The 26,284-nt window shown below is 42.6% G+C and overlaps 1 protein-coding gene across 3 annotated transcripts in view; it reads right to left on the bottom strand.

The window, feature by feature from the left end:
- Window positions 1–687: 687 nt before the first annotated feature.
- LOC114786565 (carboxyl-terminal PDZ ligand of neuronal nitric oxide synthase protein) overlaps window positions 688–26,284 on the bottom strand; it is a 45,650-nt gene continuing 20,053 nt past the window's right edge. Inside the window, exons 3-12 of one of the 3 annotated variants that reach the window (XM_028973774.1) lie at window positions 23,898–23,990; window positions 23,751–23,809; window positions 22,569–22,677; window positions 22,077–22,242; window positions 21,123–21,265; window positions 12,669–12,830; window positions 11,286–11,451; window positions 10,326–10,524; window positions 6,177–6,182; window positions 688–3,676 (exon numbers count right to left, since the gene is read on the bottom strand). In XM_028973774.1, coding sequence (XP_028829607.1) covers window positions 3,145–3,676; window positions 6,177–6,182; window positions 10,326–10,524; window positions 11,286–11,451; window positions 12,669–12,830; window positions 21,123–21,265; window positions 22,077–22,242; window positions 22,569–22,677; window positions 23,751–23,809; window positions 23,898–23,990 — 1,635 coding nt within the window. In that variant the 3' untranslated portion in view covers window positions 688–3,144. Of the gene's footprint in view, window positions 3,677–6,176; window positions 6,183–10,325; window positions 10,621–11,285; window positions 11,452–12,668; window positions 12,831–21,122; window positions 21,266–22,076; window positions 22,243–22,568; window positions 22,678–23,750; window positions 23,810–23,897; window positions 23,991–26,284 lie in introns of all 3 variants that reach the window. The other 2 variants (XM_028973772.1, XM_028973773.1) reach the window with 2 other exon arrangements.

Raw genomic sequence — 26,284 nt, forward strand, 5'->3', positions numbered from 1 at the left:
ATCTGCCTAAATTAGGGCTTCCCATTTAGCCGGGTGGAGCACTGTGTTTTATGGCTTTAGATTTACGAAGTGCCACCAGAGCTGCGGCCGCTTTTACCGAGTCCAGCGTGAGCATCTATTTCCAGACATTTTGTTTGCCGTGTGTAGTTGTGCGAGCCTTTGATTGAGAGGTGGCAATGATTGACTGGCTGAGAGAGGGCTGCGCTGCAGTGTGAGAAACGGGAGATCGATCAGTTTCCCTCTGAGGGCTTGTCCGTCCTTCAAAAGGGGCCGAACTCTTGAGTGTTTGGAGATAGCAGGACCAACAGCAGCTCAAAAATGGCTTTTGGCCAGAATCACGCAGCTTTTCATGGTCTACTAGCCTGTCAGAGGTGGTCTCATTAATAACCAGAACAAGCTGGAGGGATGCATTCACCTCTTCTCGAGCCTACATGCTTTTCTGATGTCAAAAGGCATTTGAAGTCCTGAAACGACTCAATTTCCTTTGCGGAGCGTCCGCAACACGCCTGAGTCTGGACGAATCTTTTTATCAGACATGCAGAGTGCAAACCAGAGCGACAAAATGACAATATTCAAGCACATGGTTTACAGCATTTGAATCTGTCCTTACACAGAAATTTACAAAATTAAAAGGTACCCAGCTTAACTAACCAAAACCAAAATAATTTTGTCTTTTTTTACGTGCATTTAAATTACTGTCTGAATGGTGTCTTTGGGTGTGAGTGTCTTTTCTCTGTCGTAGTTACGAATACGGTGATTTACTAATTGCAAAATGCTTGATTAATTTAAAAATGATAATACATTTAGTTAATTGACAGCCTCAGTCTCCATTAGAACAGTCCTGGTTCATTTCTGGTTTTTATATGATAAAGCAGCTCTCGTACATGGTAATGGTGACACAGGGAAGCATTTTCAGTCCCCTGCCGTTTTTATGCATGTAAATTGACTTTCCTCACAACCGTTTATGCAATCAGGATCTTTTTATAATGTCTGGCTGCCAGCATAATGGATCTATTTCTTATTAAATAGTACTGAACAGTTCATTCCAACATGGTATTTCTGGGAAACTCTCACGCAACTCTTTAAATATCGTTCCTGATGTGACAGTTATATGTCCCAAATACATCACAGTATAGTGCACATTTCCAGGCGGAAACAGTTTAATCGCACACATGTAAAGAATGAACGTTGTTCCTTTCCTTGTCGGAAAAGAAATCCCTTTTCTGTCACAGCTTTGGCCTCGCCGACGCTTAGTGTGTGTCCAATGTGAGGTGAATCGATGGCCTCTTGAGGGTGTCGGTATCGAGCAGACCCTTAGAAAGCCCCAGCAGCAGACAGCTGGCCTCACGGCTACACAAGCTCAAGGTTATTGATCACGTTGAGATCATTCAAACACATGCATGATTATAAAAATGTAGCAAGATAATTGCGATTCATAAAATATATTGACTAATTTAAATATTAAAAATGTAATGACTGGATGCAATTTCTGCAGGTTGAAGGTTACAGCACACACATACACACAAGTATACGCGAGTGTGTGTGTGTGTGTGTGTGTGTGTGTATACTTCTATGATATAATACACAGATAACTGCCAGAAAGTAAGCTACAAAATATGCAAATGCCCACAGCCTCTTGGCTTTGCTGCATATTAGAATGAATTCTAGCGAGTCGGGTCCAGTAGTAAAGTGGGATGTCCAGTGGAGACACAGGCATCATCTACACGAAGTAACGGGTTTTCAGAAGACACTCCTAGGACATTACAAAATAAAGCATCGAGCAGTGTGAAACGACCCTGCAGTCAGTTTTCTTTTGTGTAGAAAGGTAAACCCTCACCCTCCCACAAACGCTAACTAGTCTACAACTAATTACTTGAATTAGACAGAGCATTGTGATCGATTGCTTTCACGAACTCCACATGTTACCTCCGCAGAGGAACGTTTCAGGGTGAGGGGTGAAATGACGAGCCATGACCCCTGTGGTGTTTAGCAGGTCCTCGGCTTTATTGCGGCATTATTGCTGCGAGCTTGCGTGGGGACACGTCGGACAGTATCGGCGCACCCCACCTGCTCACTGTCATCCTTCTCTTCGCTACATTAACCCTCCCCTTCAGATCCCTCCATCCTGAGCCCTGCTTTATTCCCATCATCCACATTTATTATTCCTCTGCGCTGAGCCCTGTGTGTTTCTTTCCAGCGACTTGTCTCCCATGCATCACCTCGGGAGATGCGTGCCGTTCACAGCACATCGCTTGTTGTGATGTAACGTGAACCCGCTTTTCACTCTGCCCCCCGTAAAAACCACCGCAGCCTTCCCTCCTCCCCCAAAAAGAGGTGATGACGATCTTACATTAATTCACCATGACGCCAAGTGCAAGGACAGATTAGAGACAAACTTGCCATTACGGAACAAACTGAGAAATGCAAATGTCCCTGCGTCTCCTGTTACGTGTCAAACGAGTGAAAATCTCCACCGGGTTGCTTCTCTGTGCAGTTTCCAGCTTCAGAATTACACCATAATTGTTTTTAAATTGCGGGGTGTGCGTGTATGCATTCTGCTTTAAAAGCTTTGCGCTTTTTAATTCCAGAATGCATTGCTCTTTATTATTTACTCAGGCCTCAGACTGCGTTTTACACCATCTTCTCCCACCTTCCCTTTTCATTTCCCAAATGACTTTCCTGTTCCCTTCTTTTCCCATCAGTCCTCTTCTCACTTATCTTCAATAAGCAGCACATCCAAACACATAAAAAAAAAATTAAACCACATTTAAAAGCCAAAACAGACAGCTCTTTGTCAGTCTCGACTGTGCCTAAAAAAAATCTATTACAGTGTGTCTCGACTTTTATAAAAAAATAAGACTGGCTCTCTCTGGTTCTGACTATGGTTACTCACAGTGAAACACAGGCAGTGTACTCTACACTCTTAACAGCTACAAATGGCTAATTATCTTCAAAACTATAAAAATAAATCCAGATCTATCCATCTGTCAGTGATAATTTAAACGGTGACTTCTCATTCATCCGGAATGAATCCTTCTCTAATTGTGTCCGGGCCATGAAATCTGGTCCGCAGCAGCACTCGGGCCATTTTGATAAGAGCTGTGCCTGGAAGGCCAGCAGGGTCTGTAGGGGTCTGGATGGGTGTCAGGCGGTGGTCTCCAGCAGCTCGTCTTCACTCAGACTGATGTGGAGGCAGGTGTCGTTCATCGGGGAGGAGAACGGCAGGGTGCGGCTGTAGCTGTGAGGCGTGGCCGGGCGTGGTGGGGTGACCAACCCCTCTACTGGCCGGTCCTCTAGAAGGCTGCTACATGTGCTGGAGGCCGAGAGGAAGGTGGACCCGTGGTCCTCAAACGGGTCCTCTCCCGGCTGGGGTGAGATCAGAGACTTCTCCTCCGAGCGGACCCCAGAATCCTCGCTGGGCGAGCCTGACGTGATCTCGCCGTTGCTGAAGGAGTAAAAATCACCAGGAGACACAGAACACGGGGTGACATCTGGGAAGGGGGGGGAATTTGGAAATCCGTTCACGTCCACAGGCGTGGCTGTAGAGGTAGCCGTGGCCGAGGATGTGGCTGCTGCCTTGGGCCCCGCGTCTGACCCTGTTGACAGGATCCTGACGGGTCGCTTGCGATTGGCAGGTGGGGGGGGAGGGTCCAGCTTGGGAACAATTTCCTTAAAGCTGTGAACAAAAATGCAAGAAATTCACATGAATAATTAATGCGAAACAAGTAAGTCCCACGAGATGAGATCACCAAATACCGCCCATAAATAACCAATACGGGCGCAGCTGACGGGGCGGTTCTGGATAGTGATCAATACCTGCCTGCTGCTGTTTCCTCTGCTATATTCACCAATACAAACGCCTCTCTTTTTCCCGTCTCCTCCTCTGTGCCGCTACTTGCCATTTTTAAGCCCCGCGGTGTGTTGTGTACTGTCGGGCGGTGTGTTTGTGTGCAAACGCACTTATCTCTGTACCACAGTACCCGAGCAGGAGGGGAGGGGGGGGAAATAAAAAGGCAGAGAGAAGGGAAAGAAAGGAGAGGAAGAGAGCAGGAGGTGGGGGGGGGGGGGGGGGGGGGGGGGCGGTGGGCTTTTAGGCTTCCCCCTCGCCCATCAACAGCGCCCAGAGCTGATGCTAAAAATAACTGCACTGCAGTCAGTCAGCAAGGAGAACCCACAGTGTGCACGCACACGGTTATGTTTGAATATGAAAAAGATATTCTAAAAGTCAATGGCTATTGCAAAACCTAACCTTACTTATCAAAGGCGACTCCTAGCTTAGGATTTTTTTTAATCGTTATATTTTGTTAACATGCATTTTGTTTTATCGCCGACCAGCAAACGTTCCCAAGTTGCTCACACACATAAACACACGTGCAATTGCGCACACACAAGCAAATAAACCCGCAACAAAGCGCACTCGCGGCACTCAGAGAGGAACCTCCTGCTGGGGGTTGAGTGGAGGTATACGTTCCGTTGCGGTTTACTCTCCCTTTCATTAGCATGTGACCTGAGTCAGCAGTTCAGCCATCTCTCCTGCTCCTTCTCTTTTTTCGCCCATCCTTCTCATTGTAGCAGCCCTACAGCTACCTTCTTTTTTTTTTTTTTATTAGTGGCGGCAGAGCGCACTGTGCATGCAGGTGTGCCGTAGAGTGCGGCGGGGCTCAGTCGAGCATTAACAGATGGTAGAATGCTGTGGCGTGCAGCGGGCTGAAGTTGATTGTGAGAGAGTGCATTAGAGGGGGAGCAGGCCGCAGCAGAGTAGGCCAGACGGTGGTCAGACGGTGGTACAATGCAATAAGGTGGGTAGCACAGTCCAGTAGCCTGAAATACGCATGACCGCTGTACAATATTGCCAGATTTTCACACACGCAAAAAGATTTATTATTGTCGGCATTATGTTTTATATTGACATCGGTGTGTGGAAAATAGCTTTTGTCTGAATATGACAAACAGTATTGTTATATTAATAGATATGGAGCAGGTTTAAATAATAAATTCTTCCAAAACTGGACCATGATAAAATACTGTTAATTTTACCATGTCTCACCTGTATGATAGAGGTGGGACCAGCAGATAATCATGATGCCAATGATCTCCTAATTCTGTCATTTTTATGTTTAGCAAGGGAGTGTCCACTTTTTATATCTATGTAACTGAAGATAAAATATCCCTCAAAATACAATTTCAAAATGTAAATAGCAGATATTCACAGCTCTTTATAAACAATAGGGAAAACTGTACAGTGTGTGATTTACCATCACTTCTGTCTGATTAATCCTGTAGTATTTCTGCAGTTTCTCATACAGTGATTAAAGTCTTGAACTTTGACACGATGATACTGGATACCAGTGGCAGATAGGAGGAAAGGAACGGGAAAAAAGCAGGAAGATGTGTGTAAAAGTAATGTTCATGAGGAGGGAAGGGTAAAGTGGAATGGTAGAGAAAGAAATTGTATAATGTATTGTGAACATACAGTTCAGTAAAGTACAGCAGAGTACTGCACAGTGCACACAGTGTAATTAGAGTGGAGTAGCCAGCAACAGGGTAACGTACGGTAGGATGTTGTTGAACGTGGTTAAGTACAGTAAGGGTCAGCAGGGTGCAGTAGAGTATAATAACGTGCAATACAGTTTTCCTCTGCTGGGACCTTTGTTTCATCTCTGCTGTTATAAATGAGGTGCTAACAGCTGTTACTGTAGTAAGGCCACTTTCACTGCGTTAGGCAAGTGGACCTCCCTCAGGGATCAATGGAGCAAGAGAGAGAAAACGAGGGAAGAAATGGTGTAAATGGTGCAGCAACCAGGGATGAGGGCGAAAGAGCAAGGACTTGTGTCTGTTAGAGGAAATACTGAAAATCCCTGTACATCATGTCAACCTCTAGATCAGCAGTAGGCACTACTGAATGTTTGGTTCCTGATGTTCCCTCTTCTTCCCTGTCATTGTCAACTTTCTTGAAATGCACACCCACACACGTACGTATACTCGGTGGCACACAACACGTCACTCACAACAGAGGCACCCACACACACTGCAACAATCCATCGCTGTGGATATGTGCATTCACAGTATTCAAGACAGCACTGGTGAACTATGCAACACACACACACACACACACACACACACACACACATGCTTAGTGGGCAAGCCAAACATTCCTCATGCTGGGTTATACTCACAGAAGACTGGCAGATAGGAGGAAAGGAACGGGAAAAAAGCAGGAAGATGTGTGTAAAAGTAATGTTCATGAGGAGGGAAGGGTAAAGTGGAATGGTAGAGAAAGAAATTGTTTTATTATAAAAAGTTGGACTCGGATAGCGTTTCTCATACAATGGGCCGTGGACCAGCACCAGTCTGTGGAGCCTCTCTTCTGCAACAACCAAAATTCAGTCAGATCAGGTCTGATCTAAGCGCTGCTTTCACTGCATGCCCCTCCGTGCCATGTCCCCTCCCACCTTGTTTTAGCATTCTAGAATGTTCAGATGATGCCGGAGGCAAAAAGGCATCGCCCATTTACTTGACCACTGGGTTACAGTGGTTGGCAGTGGTCCTGCAGCACCAAAGCTTGACATGATTGGTCCCCAGCACAAATACATTTGAGAAACAATGGACTAGGAGAATAGAACTGATGCATGGATGAAGGTTAGATGAGGAAGAGGATGAGCAGGAGAGGAGGCTCCTCACACCTGCATTAGAGCAGAGAGAAACAAGAATCAAGAGTCAACAAACACACACGACACACACACAGGGCTGTTTCTATCAATTCTCTACATTGTACCTCAATAAAAATAATTAATGAAAAAATAAATTAACTTTAATATTTACATTTAAATTAGATTAAAGCTAATGAATCATAGAAAACATATTTGGGACCTTAGGTCCTCACAGTGTAGGCAAAACAAGTGTGTGTTTTAACGAGAGAGAGAGAGAGAGAGAGATCAGATGAGAAGTTGCTGAAATGCACTGTCAATACAGACAGGCTTTAGCCTAATCGACTACAGGACAGGTTCAAGAATGCCTACTTATAATCAAACACTGGTGAAGGGTCTATTCTGTCATGCCAGACACATGAAGTGACACAGTTGAGTAAGACGTTTTTTTTTTTTTGTGAAAACATAGATGGCCTGGGGCCGAGATGACCTGGGTGTGAAGGATAGAGAGCAGTCGCTATGGGAAACGGGCATCCTGTGGGGTCACTGTGGTGCAGAAGTCTGTCACAAGGCTGGAGATGAAAGACGGAATCAACAGAAAGAGTCAAAGATAGGGGAGTGAAGGGAAAATAGAGGGAAGCATTAGAGGGGAACCAGTAACACACACACACACACACACACAGAAGGAATGACAGAAAGCCTGTCGACATGCGGGGGTTGAAGCTGAAAGAGGGGGAGGAAAAGGGGAAAGTGACATAATGACCATGATGGTGTCCAGATGGTGGAGATGGAGAGAGCAACCACTCAGAGCAAGCTTCTAATAAGCAGGAATATTTTGCATATATTTGAATATATATGTATTATCAATTCACTCTTCCTAGTCACCCTAGCCAATGGACTGTGTCCCAGTTTGTGTCCATGGTGCTTTAGTACTTCCTGACCACAGGACAGCGGCTGGCTGCGAATTTCTAGGCAGTGAAGCATTCTCTGTACCCAGCAGGGACACTGACAATGACTATAAAAATCCTGCCAACCTCCTGCCAACACATCACTGGCACCCCACTACCAAGTCAGTGTCACTGTTGTGTCCGCCAACCTCAATCAGAAACTGGCCAGAAGTGAATATGGTGTTACCAAACACTATACTGTACAGTCAGTTATTTGAGTGAATTTACAATATGACTGTTGTTAGTTGGGGAATATGATACTATTTATACCAAATGTCTAACAGTCTTATACATGAAAATCATTGCTAATCTTTCATAATATGTCCTTTTCTTATGTGCTGTCAGTTCAGTGTAAAGCAGAGACAGGGAAAGCCAGCAGAGAGAAAGTGACTGTGTATAGTGTACAGGAAGGATGATTGGAGCATGACAGAGCATAAAGTACAACCTCATAAAGCCACCAGGCCAGTAAAGCAACAACAACTCTCCTCCAAAACCACAGCACAGCCGGGAGCTGCTCAAAATACCAAGCATCTAAAATGTCATGAAAATACAGTATATGGACTCAAGATTCATTCTCAGACGGAGAATGCTTCTGTAAACTTCCACTCAGCTCAACAATTATGCTGAAGGGGTAAATTACCTGGCAGCCGCAACATTATCAACTACATTTGTGTTCAACAGCACTGCAAAGCAAGAGCAGATGACTGCAAAAATCATCTACAAAAGAGACTGATTTAAGACTAAAAACATATGCAGTGAGAATTACGCACGGACACCTTGATTTCACCCTACCAATTTCATCCAGGTTCAGGATACCTGTAACAGTGACTCTAACACAAAGCAGAACTCTTTAAAGTGAATACGATTCTTTTTGTCATTGTGCAGCCGTGTCCTGCCATGAAAAGCGCCCAGGGAGCAGAGTGAGGGGACGGTACCTAAAGGAGACCTCAGTGGCACCTTGGTGGTTTGGGATTTGAACCTTTGCTAGGTCAAAGAGTGGCCTAGCGGGTAGTGGTGGCATTGGGTGCCACCCGATCCGCCAAGGTGCCACTGAGCAAAGTACAGTCCCCACACAATGCTCCCCGGGCGCCTGTCATGGCTGCCGACTGCTCACTCAGGTTGATGGGTTAAATGCAGGGGACAAATTTCACCGTGTGCACACTGTGTGTGACAATCACTTCACTTAAATAACATTTTGCTGGGTTCCAAGAGGAAGGATGCTTGACTCATAAAAATATGATCAAAATAAACAAAATAAATGAAGCTGTCAAAATAAATAAACAATTGATTAACTAATTAATTGATTAGTTTACTAATTAATTAAAGGTATTTTGATGTTATGTATGGTTTGTAACACATCTAGTTAGAAAGGATCTACTCTCTTGTTCCTCAATAAGAAACACACACACAAATATATGCATGATGTTTGTCCAGGAGCAGGTGTCCCAAAAATACATACACACTCTCTGACTAATGAATACACATGACAGAGAAAGGTCAGGATTTTCCATTTTCCCTGCCATACCACTCTAACTTCCCCCACCTACATCCTCAGTCACCCCCACCCTCTACTTTCTCGCTCTGTAAGGTATTTAGTTCAAAATAATTAATTCAAAAGAAACTCAATCAGAGAAGTCCAGAGCTGAGTTTGCTGTCTTCAGTGATGCACAGTACAGCAGAATACGATTAATCATGGGATTCTTCTCTTCTCCATCATAGGCACACACACACAAACTATACCGGCAAGACTGGCTAACACTGTGGGACTGGTAGCCTGGGTGTTTCATTGCTTTCATTAGTTCTGTTTGCATAGAAACCAGTAGAGTCCTGGCAAGCAGTATCACCTTTACATTACAGTGCCGTGCATAGGGGAGGAGCGAGAGATCAAGGACGATGCAGGGTTGTAGACAAAGGCATAAAACGAAAAGAAGGCATAAAGGATTTTAGATTATTTAGATTTAAAAATAATATGTTAAAATGAAATGTTGGCCTGGACATTATCTAATCAGCAGGTCCAGATGGTAGTAATGCAGAGCTGAAAAATGACAGAGTGGAAAACGGGATACCACTTCTCCAGTTTCCATGCCTCCTTTTCCTTTTTTTGTGAAAGAACTTTAATTTTGCCCAGATGTGAAGAGTCAGGTTTCCGGTTACGCGGAAATGTTGAGGAAGTGGTAAACATGTGGACATGGAGGCTTACGTGTCTGACACTCGCATATAAAATGCGTATGCAAACAACTGATGAATACCCAACAGTGGGAAGGTAGATGAAATGAAACGCTGGACACACAGCAGTGCCTCACTCAATACAGACCGACACGTCTCAGCTATTTTTACTTTTACTTCCCTCTTTTTCTCTTCTCTCCCCAGCCCACACTTCTCTTCATTATCATCTTTTGATTAGAGAGAAAGAGGAGGAGGAGGCAGCAATGCGGTTGGTTGAAATTACCTTTGGGTGTAAGGTGTTAAAATCTTATCAACTTGCTCCTTTTTTTAATTTAGTGTAATAAGTGCAGTAGTGGCTGATGTTATAGTCCAAGTTGTATGAGGACATTTATTACAACCTGACAGAATATATTTTGATCGAATGCTCTGATTAACTTGTAAGAGTGAGAGTTGAGAGAAGAGTAAGGAGTCTGTAAGAGTCAGTAAGAGTCTGCCAAATGCCTTAAATGTAAATGTAACTGTAAGAGTAAGCCAGGCCATTGTACTAGATGGAAGAGAACCTCACCGTTCATTGAGTGATAAGGAGTTCCTGTTCTCTGCTATAGTCAAGTCATTTCGGGACACATCCGAGTCCTCTGCGCTCCCTGGTTTCACAGGCATCCCATTGGCTGTGGTGGTGTTAGCCCTGCCCAGACTGAGCAGGTTAAGGTAGGACTCGGCACAGTCCACCTGGGCGGTGAGGGTGGGGGTGATGACGAATGCCCCTGCAGGAGTGGAGGTAATGGGGTCTGTGCTGTAGTGATTCTTCAGGTTTAAAGAGAGAGAGCAGGTCGATACAGATCTCCAAGAAGTGTCTTCTCCTACCAAACACACACACACACACACACACACACACACACACACACACACAAAGAGCGGTGTTTGCATGATTGGGAGAGTCTGGCCTGGAGCCCAGGGTGGCTCCAGTGATACAGTGGACTGTGTAAAAGATTAGCATTCACTAACAGAGAAAATAACACAATCAACTGCTAGCCTGAAATATGACACATGCACACAAGTACACACACACTCTCTCTTACAAACACACACACACAAACACACACACACTTTTAGCGATGACTCAGCCTTGTTCTTTGTGGATTTAAATTATAGTTTTGGCAACAGGACTGATTATAGTTCATTGCGTTCCTGAACCATTTCTCGCTGTACCTTCCCTCTATAGGGCACCCATACCCATACAAAAAAACACGCACATGTGTGTATGTGTGGTGTGTATGTGATCACTTAAGGTTTATTTATATGCGCTTTAATCTGCATATCTATGTATGAGTGACTCAGTGTGGATTTGTTGTTTTTATGTATATGTCCATATGTTACAGTATCCTGCAAATTGGTGCATGTGCTTGTGTGTACAGGCTTTTTGCATTATGTATAGTATAACTGGTGGGCAGTGTGTGTGGGTGTGCATGTGTGAAAGTGAGTGTTCATCTGCAGTATGTGTGTTGTGTGAACATGTGTGTCGTACCATGAGGTGCTCCCCTGACCCTGGTCTCCAGTTCGCTGATCTGTTTGACCAGCAGGCTGATGTGCTGCAGAAGCTCTTTGTTCTGCAGCAGCAGCTGATGCACGCAGGCCTGCGCCTCCATCCGCGCCGCGCTCTCCGCTGACATCTGATCCTTCAGGAGCTGCACCTGAGGACGGGACATTGCCAGACAAGACGGGGGTCAGGTCTGGGTCTACAGTGTGCTGTGCAGGGAAGCCTCAAAGACATATCTAGTGTCGGTGTGTGTGCGAGTAACTGTGTACGTCTTTGTGATTGACTGAAATAGCCCATGTAATAGTTCAAGTTTCCAAATAGCGATGTGTCTGTGAATACAGGATGACCACAGTCTAGCTACTTCTGCCTCACAGAACGGGGTGTTTTAGGTGTCTTTTAGTCTTCTCAACATAAAAGCAGTTTCTAGTACAAACATCTTTACTATATGGTGAAAGTGGTTGGTTTTTTGTCAGCACAGCACAGCACAGCACACGGTGCACACAACCAAATGTTTCCTCTGTATGTAACCAATCACCCTTAGTGAGCAGTGGGAGCCATGACAGTCATCAACACCTGCTGGGCCACCACACCAGCAGTGTGTCGACACCTGCTGGGCCACCACTGCCTCACTGCGGGTTAAGACAGTTGCTTTTATTTTCATCACGGTCTGACCCAAACAGAAAAGGTGGTGTGCCTTATACAGTGATGAACAACTTGACTCAAGGAACTGCTGCTTTAACATATTGAAAACTAGAGTGTCCCTGAACGTGTAATCTATTTTATTGCTATCTAACTCAATTCAAACAGACTATTGATTTCAGGTCCTCTTGATGGAAAAGCAAAAATGTGTGTGTGTGTGTGTGTGTGTGTGTGTGTGTGACAGAGAGAGAGGGAAATCACTTGTATATGACCAAGTGTTAGTGTCTGATTTGGTCACTTCACTGTGCATTTTTATGCTGGATGTGTACACAGCAGCCTCTACTGGTATGATAAGAAATGACTCTAAAAAAGTTTGCATTGTCTTGACTTTTTAAAATGTGCTGTGTCTATGTGGACTTATTTTTCCAGAAACCATCTGTTTAGGACAAGGGGACTGGAACACTGAGCATGCAACTGTTCCCTGGGAAAGAAAAACATGTGGTGCCAACTATGACGTAGGTGACATATGGACTCAAATTAAGTGCCCAGCAAAGACATCTGTGGTCCAGTGGGTTGGGCGTGTAAATGTGACAGAGACAGAGTCTAAATATAAAAATAATGCAGTTCTTGGGAACAGAATGAACACAGCAATTGCATACTCTATGAAACCCTGTACAGAGTTTGAATGTGTATGAATACAGAACCTGGTGGTGTAGCATATTCGAGACTCACCTGCGCCACGGCCACCTGTGTTTGCTGTTGCTGCTGTAATAACTTTTGCTGTAGCAACTGAAGGTAGTGCTGGGCAGTCAATGGTGTGAGAGTAGGTGAGCAGGGGCTGCTGGGAGAGAGCGCAGTGGGAGACACGGTGTAGACCGAGAGGCCCTCCAAGTTCTGAGAAGAGACACATAGATCATCAGGTCACATATGCGCAGACACACACACATACACACACTGGTGTTATAGCTCTGTAAAGGCCCTATGATACTGAATACAAAGCAAATGTATTATAAATTAATAACCAAAATCTCAGGGGCTTAAATGTACCCAAGTAACTAAACCTTTTGACTGTTAAATTCATTATATCATAATCGCGAACAGTCTAGTGAGTCCTGTGCTAATTTTCATTCCCGAAAAGCCTCCCTAAACAACCACTTGGATCAAACAGACCACAAAGCCAACAAATACATACATTTTAAAACTGTCTGGTACATATTATATCTGGTACATAGAATTAATATGTTTTCATTGTTATTTAGAGCCATCGCGGGTGTGTGTGTGATGTCTGATCTGATCTGGTGTGCGTCTGATGTCTGATCTTGCTGGAGATATTCTGGAGTGAAGTCACCAGGATTTAAAAGGTCAGAGCGTGGCCCTCTGTGCAGCTGTGTACACACAACACAATCTGATGTTTATGTGCTTTCCAGCCTCTTCCTTCTGCTTGCTGTCTGTTCATTCCCATTGTAAATAATCCCACTTCACCCTCTCCTAGGCTCACCTGGCATGATAGTGTTGTTAAAAGTTAATAAATCTGTACATAATTAATTTAATTACAAATTTCATGTGGAATAGACCTTGTTTCATAATATGATGCTCAACAGCTAACTTCTAACATCATACTTACAACTTACATAATAAAATAAAATTGTATAATAATCAAATGGCAAAATCCAAGATAATATGATAACACTGGCAGACATACAGTGGGTACGGAAAGTATTCAGACCCCCTTAAATTTATTTTACCATCCAATAAGACAATGACCCTAAGCACATAGCTAAAATAAGGAAGGAGTGGCTTCACAACAACTCTGTGAGTGTTCTTGAATAGACCAGCCAGAGCCCTGACTTAAACCCAATTGAGCATCTCTGGAAAGACCTAAAAATGGCTGTCCACCAACATTTATCATCTAACCTGCCAGAACTGGAGAGGATCTGCTAGGAGGAATGGCATAGGATCCCCAAATCCAGGTGTGAAAAACTTGCATCTTTCCCAAAAAGACTCATGGCTGTATTAGATCAAAAGGGCGCCTCTACTAAATACTGAGCAAAGATTCTGAATACTAGATTCTGAATACTAGACCATGTGATATTTCAGTTTTTCTTTTGTTAAATATGCAGAGATCTCCACAATTCTTTGTTTTTCTTTCAATAAGGGGTGCTGTGTGTACATTAATGAGGGAAAATGAACTTAAATGATTTTAGCAAATGGCTGCAATATAACAAAGAGTGAAAAATTTAAGGAGGTCTGAATACTTTCCATACCCACTGTATGTCTAGTGTTGATATGTATGGTGTGTATTAACACAAACTCCTGGTCATTAGGATTAAGCAGTTTGGGGCAATAAGACATTTATGCAGATTACTGAGCTGCTGAATGTGAACTTGTGAATGTGAATTTTACAACCCATTGTTATGGATCATACTGACCAAGATGTTTTACGGCATTTATTATCCAGAGCAACCTTCAATCAGTAGTTACAGGGACAGTCCCCCTAGAGACACTCAGGGTGCCCAGGGACACAATGGTAGCAAGTGGGGTTTAAACCTGTTACTCTGAGGTCTTCTGGTTCAGTGGTTCCCAACCTTTTTGCCCTGAAGGCCCCCCTGCCTGTGTCCAAGACAAGCCTAGACTCCCCAACCCCAATTAATTTCAACATATTCACATTAAACGAATAAAATGATTAATTACAAACTTTATTTATTTTATTTGTAAAAAAAAAAAAAAATTGCAAATTTTTGAAAAATTGTAAATTTTAGTCCTTATTCGCCTGGTTTTATACTGCAGGGTATATAGAGTATATGTTAGAGCTATTTTTGTCTCTAAAAAGTTAGGGCCAACCCAACTTGACCTGGCCTTCTTTGCATGCGATACGAGCAGGAAATGAAAATGAGAAAAAAGATTTAAGCCAAGATTTACAGCTGTAGTCTATATAGCATACAGGGTTATACAGAGTTTTGATAATCCTTTTGGGTGTGTTAATGTTTATACATTTAACGTTTACTAATATAATTTTGGTAACCTCAGCGCAGATACCATTCTGATTCAAATTCTGAAATGAATCAAAAATATGCCCACCTATGAGTACTGCTACTGATAGCTCAACTACAGTTTGTAATGGTCGACAAACCGAGCAACAGCTCTTTTCCCAGCAGTTGGCAACTGCTGACAAGACTCCTAACTTCAAATAAAACAACACGCATTTGGCAGTCTCACACAAGGAGATGTCCATATTTGTACATTGCATTTAGCAGTTTTTTTTCATTATATTAATAATACTGCAGTTGGCTTACAAGCTTACAAAAGACACACATTTTGTGCAATACCACTCTGCAGAAGCTGAAGGCTGTGTTGTTTTTCATGGCTCTCTGAAGCCTGAAGGACATCCTCACATGTTATTTTTCCACACGCATCACCGAGGCCAGGGACTCTCATCAAAAGCCACACATCATGCTGAAAGGAAACTGATTTTAAGTGCTTCCAATTGGAGACTTGAAATGGGCTGCCTAGACTTGGGAAAATTTCAATCAGCAAAATTGTACTTGTATTTATGTGAGTTAAGCATGTTGATTATGATTAGTTTTATGTTAAAATGCTTAAAATGTAGATGCATTTATATGTAATGAATGATAACATCTACATTTACTACTGATTTCTGGTGTTTCAGCAATTTCCATATTCAATATTCTTGTATTTGATTAATTGTAATTAATTACAATTAAACATTTTAATTAATGTTTACATCTGAGTTCCCCCATTGTGTTAACTCGTCCTCATCTCTGCCTGATTCAAAAATCTTTCACCCCTCTGGAATTTTTCATGTTTTTTTGCCTCACAACTCGGAATTAAAACTGATTGTTTGAGAGCTTCCACCATTTAATTTACAGAACAAGCCTACAACTTTAAAGATGTCATTTCTTTCTTTAATGTGAAGCAAAAACAAACAGAACCTACATGATGGTTTTCACTTGCAAACAGCAATCTTCAAGTCTGACCACAGATTCTCATTCTAAAACAATTATATGTTTCCCTTTAAACCACTCCATCCCAGTCTCACATAACAAAGTGATACAGGATTTGCTCAAGAATATCCCTGTATTGAGCACAATCCAGAACTGTTATTTATGACATATAACATCACTTAGATCCACACTGGTGGAATTAATTCCTTTTGAAGGTAGTGGGTTGCACCAGAAGGTAATGGGTAAGGGTGGTGAATGCACGTGGCAACATACATTTTTTAAAAATGAAAATTTCACTTTACCGACTATTTTGTGCAGATCAATTACAGGTCGGAATGTATGTGGCATGAAAGCTACAGTTTATTAAGCAGTTAATAAAACTGTGAAAAAGTCAGTGCATTGTTGACACAAGTTGCCACAGGCAGCCCAGGCCCTGGATGGATGACAACTGGCATGCAGTAATGCGGAATATGTGACTGAAAACCTCTCCAAACCAAAAACAAACCATTGCTTTTACTCACTGACTCTCCAAAGGCGCCTGTGGTGCTCAACTGAGTTTTTCTGGTAGCCCACCAGCCTTTCTTCATCTGGGAACTCCTTGCCTTGAGGCACGCATGTTAAACTGCAGTTTCCCATCATCATGAGCTCTTGCTTAGGTCTGTGCGACCCACAAAGTGGATACTGGCATTTAGCAGAACTCTCCAAGTCCACATTCATGTCAGTAGTGAAACAACAGTATTGTCTAAATTAGTTGTTATGCTAAATATATTTGTGCCATTAGAGACACAGCTGACTTAAGTTACTTTACTTTAGTTATTGCCCCCCATGTATGTTTTCTGTTTATATTTAGTTCTTATCACTATCTTGTGCATTTTTGCATTAGGCATGCGTGACATGTTCACTGTATCGTACTGCAAAAACAACTTCTCTGTATAGATTGTAGGCAATAATCAAGTTTGTGCCCAGTGCTTTTAGTTTTTAATTAGATGAGTGATGTCCCAAGTCCAACCTCCACATTCCTTTGGTATTGTGACCATGCACACTACATGCCCATTTTTAACTGTAAAAATAGACTGAACACTTCCAGTCTGAAACTGACACTATGAATATCCACCATCCTGTTATTAACATGGACAGTGGAGAGGGTGTGGTTCCCAGAAACTCTCTACAAAGCAATCTGATACTTTGATAGAACATTTGCCTAGCTGCTATACACACCACGGGGCTAAAATTTGCCATCATAATAGAATTGCCTGCATTCCATAGGTGGCATATTGCTGTGGAGCAACTCAAATGTGTTTCACATTAAAGGCAACTTATGGATCATTTTTGGTTAAACACAGCAAGTGTCCGACGTTGCTGCAGCTGGTTTACCATGGTACATGAGAAAAACAGGGTGTTCACTTTGGAGGAAATAAAAAAATATTTATTAACATTTTTTAGCTGAGTTAAAAAAAAGACAAAAAAATACAAAACAAAACATCATGTGACTTTCAGTTCTTTTTAAAAAAATCTCTGCTGACTTTTTCAGGGGAGGTCCTTCCAAGAATGATTGCCACTGCTCAGCCTATGGTGTTAAATAATCAGAATTGTAAATTCATAACTATACTTGCGTGTGGGATACAGAGGAATGACCATAAATTCAGAAAGCTTGGAGCCATGAAAACAAAAGTGGAAGAAAAACTTGCTCTGAGAAACCATACTCTAACAAGTAGTTTTTAACACAGGTTCATTAGATTCTGGACCCAGCTCACCTACGCCCAGGAATCAGAATCCGTGGGATAAAAATGACAATGTTCATGCTGAGACTATGTTTGTTTGCAAACCTGGTTTTCTTGTAGCAGTGGAAATGTTTTTTTTTAGTTTGCAAATCTTTAAATGATCTCCACATAATTATTATGGTGAATTCAGAGTTTACAAACTGTTACAATCTGTAAACAAACACAGCCAACCAATGGTTCAAGATTTCATTTCCCACATTTTTCCTTTAATTTTAAAAATCTCATCGATGGTGGAAGAAATTAGACTGAGGGGTTGATTCTTGTATTCTTTTTATCCACTAGAGGGCAATCACTCTCTGCACTTCAATTGAAGACACACGTCCAAGCTGTTTGTTGAAACACAATAGACTAAATATTTAGTCACTTTCTATCTCTTAATTTTAAGCAAATGCTATCTGAAATGTTCCTTCGAAAAAATTCCTTAACGTTCCTATGCAGTTAAAGGAGGTGAACTCAAGTTACCCCCAGATTCACTTCTCTCTCTTTTTATCTCTCGCTCCTTCTAAGTGCTTGCCAACAGCGGCATCGACCCACGACAGATAACTAAATCTAGTGATGCCCCAGTGGCCTCAGTAGCATTAGCGTGCATGTTCCTCAGCTGCAAATTCGCTGCAGTACCTTCACTACAACTGCATCACTGTCAATGTCACACACATGGCCCCATGACAGACAGCGAGTTTGCTGAGGATGCTGTCCTTCCCTTCCACCCTTCATGCACTCCAATTTCTCTGGCTGTCTCCTTCAACATCTCCATCCATCCCCCCTCTCCCACTCCCCCGCTTATTATATCATTATCTGCTTTTTCATATTCTATAAACAGATATACCTTTGCTTTTCCCTTCACATCTCTGTAAATACATATTTTTTTAAACTCTCATATTACTCTTTTCCTCTCTATCCTTCCCCCTGGTTATCTCCGTGGAGCAGGCTCTCACAGCCACCGAATGGGATTAGACATCTTCTCTCCACAAGCACACACAACATTTTGTGGGTTTGGGATTATGTGGATTCCCTCCAAAACTAAAGAGGACATTCTCGATTTCCCTGCACCTCTCTGATCTGCCCGCTCCAGGAATGCGACTGTGACGGCACCCTGGCGCTGCATTTTAGGGAACGGACAAAAATAAAGCAGATGATTATACTGAGGAGGAGGCAGGCGGTAGCCTTTATTATGTGAAGCCTGTGACAACAGTATTTCAATTGTGTTCAGCAAAACATTACAATAGACAGGTAATGGGTGTAGAATGAGCACACATAGGGGTGGGCGATATGACGATATGAGATTGTGAACACAATCTGTGCGTTGACAATCTGCCAAAGGAGAGAGATCGTAGTATCATCTATACAGACTACATTCTATCTATTGCGTTTCTATGCTCTTTCTAATAGTTTTTTTTTCTCAGCTAAATGGCACCATTTGTTAGTCCGCTTAATGCTCACCTTATAGAAACAGTACCAACCAACCAAAGTAAACTTTGCCACTGGCGTACAGTTCTTAGTCCCCCTGCACAGTTTGGTTCAGAGTGTTTTGGGAAGTAATGGCTGAAAGTGAAAACATAACGGTTAAATTGGTCCATAAAAAACCTTTACATCCATGATATGGAACTGGTTTGGCTTTGACCCCGATAAGGAGCAACGATAAGGAGCAAACACTTGTTATTTTGGACGAGGACAAGCAAGTAGCTTTTCTCTCGACTCCCTCTCTCTCGAACCTGACTCTGCCTCTCGACTCACATCACCAATCTTTCCTGCTCATGTACATTCCTTCTCTACAATATCAGACGGATCCGGCCTGATCTTTCAACACAGGCCACCCAGATACTTGTTCAACAGCCCAAAATCACATACAGTATGTCTCAATGGGCTTCAGTCCGAAGTAATCTCACGACTGGATTACTGTAACTCCCTGCTAGCAGGTCTACCTCTGAATGCCATTCGGCCTCTACAACTAATACAAAATGCAGCAGCACGACTGGTCTTCAAACTTCCCAAATTCTCCCACACCACCTCTCTGCTACATTCCCTCCACTGGCTCCCTACAGTCGCCCACATCAGATTCAAAATACTGATGCTGGCCTACAAAGCCAAACATGAGGTACCACCATCCTACCTCATAGCCCTTATTATACCTAGTACTGCACCTTGTACACTCCGAGCCTCCAGTACTGCTCGCCTGGTCCCTCCACCACTGATTGGACAAGGAAATCACTCATTTGGACTCTTCACTGTCTTGGCCCATCGGTGGTGGAATGAACTTCCCCTTGAGGTCAGAACAGCTCAGTCACTGAGTATTTTTCAAGTGTCAGCTTAAGACCTTCCTCTTCAGAGAATACTTAGACTAACTTTCTTATAGTCTGCTACACTAACTACACTTTAACTATGTATGTTTATAGGCTGAAAGGTAGAAAGTGGTCCATCACAAATTCTGACCACTGAATCTAATTGTACTTCTACAAAGTGTATCTACAGAGTACGTACACAGATGAGAAAATTTAGAATCTGATTTCCAGGGAGGAGTCATGGCAATGCATGCAGTAGGGCTCGCTGTGTTGCGGCGTGGGTGTGGAGCACTGGTGTTCTGGGTGTTGCACAGTGAAACTGGCAGGGCCGCTGAAGCTGAAGATGCGCTTAAATGGCTGAATTCATGCATGCACTTTCCACACAGAACACCACGCCACTGGAGGAAACCAGCCCGTTTGGCTGCCCTAAGGCTGCATAACACCATTCTAGAGCCCCTGCTCTCAAATGCGTGTGTGTTTGTATGCCAGAGAAAGAGAGCCCTCTTAAAGAAAATTTGATAAAAACAGTTCCCTTCAATATCTCAGTGTCTGCTAGCACCACTGCCTCCCAGCCTGAATAAGGTATTAGGATTTACAATCACATACTGACACACACACACACACACACACACACACACACACACACACACATACAGGGTGAGAGAAAGAGTTAGAAAGAAAGAGCAAAGAGAGATAAATTGGTCTGTTTCTCTTTGGTGCTAACCAAGACATTAAGCTTTAGTGCTGTCTGAGGTGAGGCTCAGCCCACCCAGCAGGTCGTCTTCTCAACACAACACCATTCCTGGACAGAGAGTGTCAGCCTCCAGCCTACTTCAGTTTGCCATTATCGGTTCTCACATCACTACATTATTAATGCACAGACTAATGGAGGATTTAGTGCAGATGTGCTTTAGTAACTTCTGTGTCAGACTGATGACGAGTGGTGATCAAGTTGATATGGGTAGTAGCCTAGAGGGTAACACACTCCCCTGAACCAGAAGAACAACTACTACCATTGTGTCCCTGAGCAAGACACTTAACCCTGAGTGTCTCCAGGGGGACTGTTCCTGTAACTACTGATTGTAAGTTGCTCTGAATAAGGGTGTCTGATGAATGCCGTAAATGCAACACAAAAATTTGCTTGGCTTCTGGGTGTGGTCTCACCTGCATGGTTTTCCCGGGTTTGACCACATTGAGCTCTGATAGGCTCTGCAGGACTTCATTAACAGCCTGTTCACAAATGGACCGTAATGGCGGACTCCCACCCACGACCTCTTCTTTACACTCTGCTCCTGTCAGCTGATGACCTGGGAAAAGCAGCGGGGTGTTATGGAACAAAGTAGGCTGGAGATATAACCATTTATAATTATGGAGATTATATAATAATAATTAGTATTATTTTTATAATTAGACATGTCTCATATTAAAATTGTGCATCCATTAGAGTAAGAGCTCATTATCTCTGTGTACAAACTGGATTAGAAACATCAATTATTTTGATGGCTGTCTCCTTGTTTACTGGTATATTCCTGAATTTTCCAGATTACATTCAGTAAATTTTGGTTGTTAATGACTTTGAATGAAAGACCATCGAAGATGTAAAAAGGAGAAGTTGAGTAGGTGACAGATACCACTTTTACAGTCACTAGCACAATATCCAGCTTCAGAAAGATATACTGCTTTAGAGTTCATTCATATACCACATTTTGTCCATAGTTTTGTGTTCAGCTTTGAACTAGGTATTTCAAATAACAGCAATTTGGACAATGGTTATGGCCATAGTTCCTGTGTGTTCCTTACTTGTCTGTGCTATCTTTATATATTTCAATTATTTTTGCATGTCTGCTTTTGCTGTTTTGAATTCAGGCCAAGTTCTCCCTCTGCTTCTCTGGCTGTGCAGTGTTTACATGAGGGGATGATAAAGCCGGAGGCTTTGTTGGTTGAGGTTGCCGGGTTCTCTCTTGTGTTTTATCTGTGTCATTAAATGGTAATGGCCGCACAGTCCGCTTCTATCGCTCTTCTATTCATGCATTTCACTTTTAATCTCCCAGCCTGTTTACATCATTGTGCACAGAGTAATGAAAGGCAACGCTAATGTCAATCGTCTGTTTGCCTCACCCTCACTGGTGGGCTCCTCTGCTGAATTCTCACTCTCTCCATCAGCGGGGCCGTCGGGGGAGCAGTCCAGCTGTCCATCTGCGTTCTGCTCGGCATACTGCAGACTGAGTTTGTGGCACACTTCAAAGGCCTGGCCCACTGTCCGTACGATACGCATGGCCTGGGTCTGAGGAAGGAATTTACAACAAATCTGTGACAGAGGGCAACAATCCTTGCTGGACAGCAATGTGAAGTGAAAGTGAAGTGATTGTCACTTGTGATACACAGCAGCACAGCACACGGTGCACACAGTGAAATTTGTCCTCTGCATTTAACCCATCACCCTGAGTGAGCAGTGGGCGGCCATGACAGTAGTGTGTGGGGACGGTGCTTTGCTCAGTGGCACCTTGGCGGATCGGGATTCGAACTGGCAACTTTGTGATTACAGGGCCGCTTCCTTAACCGCTAGGCCACCACTGCCCCAAACGTGAATGTGACAAAAGGAGTATTCACCTTTTTCTTGGATTTGAAGACGTTGCACCTGAAGGAGTTGCTAGAGCCATCTCGGGCAATGTAGCTGAAGATTTTCAGGTCCTGAGAATCATGGGACACGTAGAATATCCTGAGGCAAAATGAAAATATGAGGCAACATAAGCATCTTTATTTCACCACATCTTTATTGCCACTTATTAACTTGCTGATTGTTGTTACTTTTGTCAAAGTAATTGAAGGATAACTATTCCTCTCAAACACACAATAAACATTAAGGAGAGGTCCTGTGCTGCTTATCCCAATCCAAACACAGAACAGGGAGCATAATATTACTTCTAAGTGAGATGTCACCGAAAGGTGATGCCTTTTAGGCAGAGGTGATTAGTGCTCTTTATATGTTACTATCTCCCACACCCCCATGTCCTGCATTAATGTTGTTTTCTATTTAAACTGTGTCTGTTGTGGAAATTGTGCCTTTTTCTTTCCATTGATTAGACACCATTTATCCGAATATTTTGAGTGTTCGTGCCTCTCCCCTTCACTACCTGCCGTGGCATGACAGTGAGGATGGAAAAATCAGTCAATCTGCTTCCTGTGCATGTATACATATACAAGAAACTTTCATCACCAAACCAACTGTCATTGCACCAACTCACATTCGGTAACTAGTTGGGCGGACTGTGTGTTGAACTCCACTGACAGTTTAAATGCCAAACAGAAAAAGACGATATGAGAACATGGACACAGTCACGCACATGGCATGTATAATTCAAAACCAGCCGCACACAAGCTCACCACATTCATACAGCTCCATTAGTGCAGTGTGCATTAGGAATGCTAATGAACTGAGTGGGAGTGTGTGGCTGTGGGATGGGGGGGGGTTCTTCAGGCTAGAGTCTTAATAAGAAATGAGTTCTAAGAAAGCTCGGATTTTAGGATGAATATAGAAACTGCTGATAGTGAAGGTACTATTTTTAACGTTATAAATAATGTTGTATAATAATGATATTAAACTGTACAAAAATAGCGATAAATGTCTGAAATGTGTATTTTATACTATACTATACAGTTTGTAATACCCAAGTGCTCTAATATATAATTATGGGATTCTGTATGAAACGTACACAGTGGACAATACTCTGCGATTACTGACACTGCTGATTGTGGTCATCTACTTGTTTACCAGGGTTTATCCAGACTCACCGGTATATGGGATCGTGCATGACCAGCATCTTGCTCTCATCCCAGGTCCACTCTTTCCTCTGTGGAAGAAATGCAGAGTAATGCACTGGCAGACTCTGCCTTCACAACACATCAGTCATGTCGACAGCAGGCTGGCGAAGACTTTACCTTCTGCTTCTTGCGCAGCACAATTTTCACCCCGTCCACTGAGACGACAATATTCACTTTCTTCTTCTTGATGTTCTTAGCTTTAAATTCATACTGGAAGAAGGAATAAGAGCATTTTAAGTATTTAAAACGTGTCATGCAACTCATTCAATGCACCTAACATTCAAACACACCCAACATTTCTTCTATTTTCCCGCAGAACATGAAGAGCACTGATCTCAGATTACTGGCCCCTTTTAACTCATAACAGTGAAAGGAGAGACCACATCTCAGATTAGCTCTTTCTCTTAACCCGAGAGACAAGTCAGCCACAGAGGGCAGGTGGAAGAGAACTCTCATTACTCTGACTGCTGATGTAGCCATCCTGGGAGTCGGCATTAAAAATGGATTTTATTATACAGCTTAGCGCTCCAGATGCCACTTTACTTTTTATATCACTTCTCTCTCATTCTCACTCTTTCTTCAGACGCATAAAATGAAGCAGTCTGCAGCAGATACATTTGTAAGGATAAAATTATTGCTCTCATGCAAAATATATCAACACATATCACAGCAAATATCATAATGCGAGGGACAGAATCACAAGGATGCTCCACATCCATACAAATCAGAGCACGTCCCATTGATCTATTGTTCACAGTAGGGATGCAATTAATGATAGTAGACTAGTCGTTGCATTTTTTCGATTAGTCAGACTAGTTGGATTATAGATTGCATAATTATAAAATGGCTCCTATTTATCTAGCAGCTTTTACATCACAGATTTCAGTGTGTGTGGGCAGTAAACTCCCTGAAATGTGTATTTACATTTTTGCGATGTCTGTGTATTGTTTAACTCTACTGGAAGGTGGAAGTACTGCACAAGTTGACAGAAAGGAAAATGCCCAAGGCAGTTACAGACCGAATGCAGCAACTGTGCCTGAAGTGCAATCTTTTTTATAAAAGGTTTAAAATTACAGAACCCTGATTACTGACAGCTCTCACCCACACTGTTTCGTTATTCTGGATGATCTGTATATAACACAACATGCACAAAACATTAAAGATTGTGTTTCTTTGTGTGTGTGTGTGTGTGTGTGTGTATATATATATATATATATTATACAACAAAGAGAACTTTCTTTGTTTTATGTATGTATGTATGTCAATACTGATGATGCCTTACCTTACACTAGCAAACAAGCCACACAATGCAATATGCCCTATATTCCTTATATGGAGATAAGCTACTGAGTGATATAATAGTGGGATATTTTGTGATTGTTTTATCATGCTTAGTGTATCAATCTGTCTTAGTGTTAGAAACAGGGTTGATGCTGAAAGATGATCAGCAAAATGTAATATTGATACATTAATAAACTGATATGTATAATTTATTCCTTTGATTTTCTTAGGTGTACTTTCTGCCTTCTTCTGGAAAACACTGATGAAGAGTGATGGCTCAAACTGTACAGTCTCCCTCTCTGCATGTGCTCGCTTGTCTGATGAGGGATGAGTCTGTCACCGGCCAAAGTTCGTGGACCTCCGAGTGTTACTGTGCTTATGAATCATGTCTATTATTAAAGCCACAGGCCCCAACCAAACTGAAGAAAGGTGCGTGGTCAACAGGAGCTCAAACTGTGCATAATCTCAACCTGATGAGGAGAGGCGAGTGCTCTCATCTGGGGCTTTTCAACACAATCAGGCACAGCAGGCAAGTAGGAGAAAATCACAAATAAATGCAAGAGTGAACATTCAGCATATAATCATTGAACAACTGACAGTTTTAGATAGATCATCTGTTTGCAATGACAAACCAGTTCAAGTAACCAGTCCATTCTTGATGCAGCTGGCAGCAGGAAAAATGTTCAAGTGTAAGAATTAGAGCAACTCTGACAAAGATCACATTGTCAGGATGTGTGGGTCAAAGCATCTCCAAAACAGTTGTGCTTGGTGCCAGTGGTACCTGCCAACAGTGGTCTGATGAAAGAGCAGTGAACTGACGTGAGGATCATGCCTCTCATGATGTAATCCGGTCATTTAGACCATGACTGAAAAAAGTCAGAACACACTGACTTTTTTTTCCCAAACCAGTTATAATGCTCATGCTGACCCCTGACTACCATAAAACATGTCTGCAGAGGACACAATAGTAGAATGTGGCCTGGTCTAATGACTGAAATTTAACTTTTATATTATGTGGATGATCAGTCACTAGCAATGCAAAGTTTGCAAATCAAGGATTTAAGTTTCGTTTGTCTAATAAAGTCTGAAAAACTGGCCAGTGCCCAAACTCCATCTGCTGTGGTCACTATCATATTGACACCCACTGTGTTTCTGTTTTTTTTTTTCATTTTACTCGTTCACATCACATGTGAAAACATTCCCCTCCCATTACCCTGTGCCTG

This window comes from Denticeps clupeoides, chromosome 3 (assembly GCF_900700375.1).
Source record: "Denticeps clupeoides chromosome 3, fDenClu1.1, whole genome shotgun sequence".
NCBI classification, from domain to species: domain Eukaryota; kingdom Metazoa; phylum Chordata; class Actinopteri; order Clupeiformes; family Denticipitidae; genus Denticeps; species Denticeps clupeoides.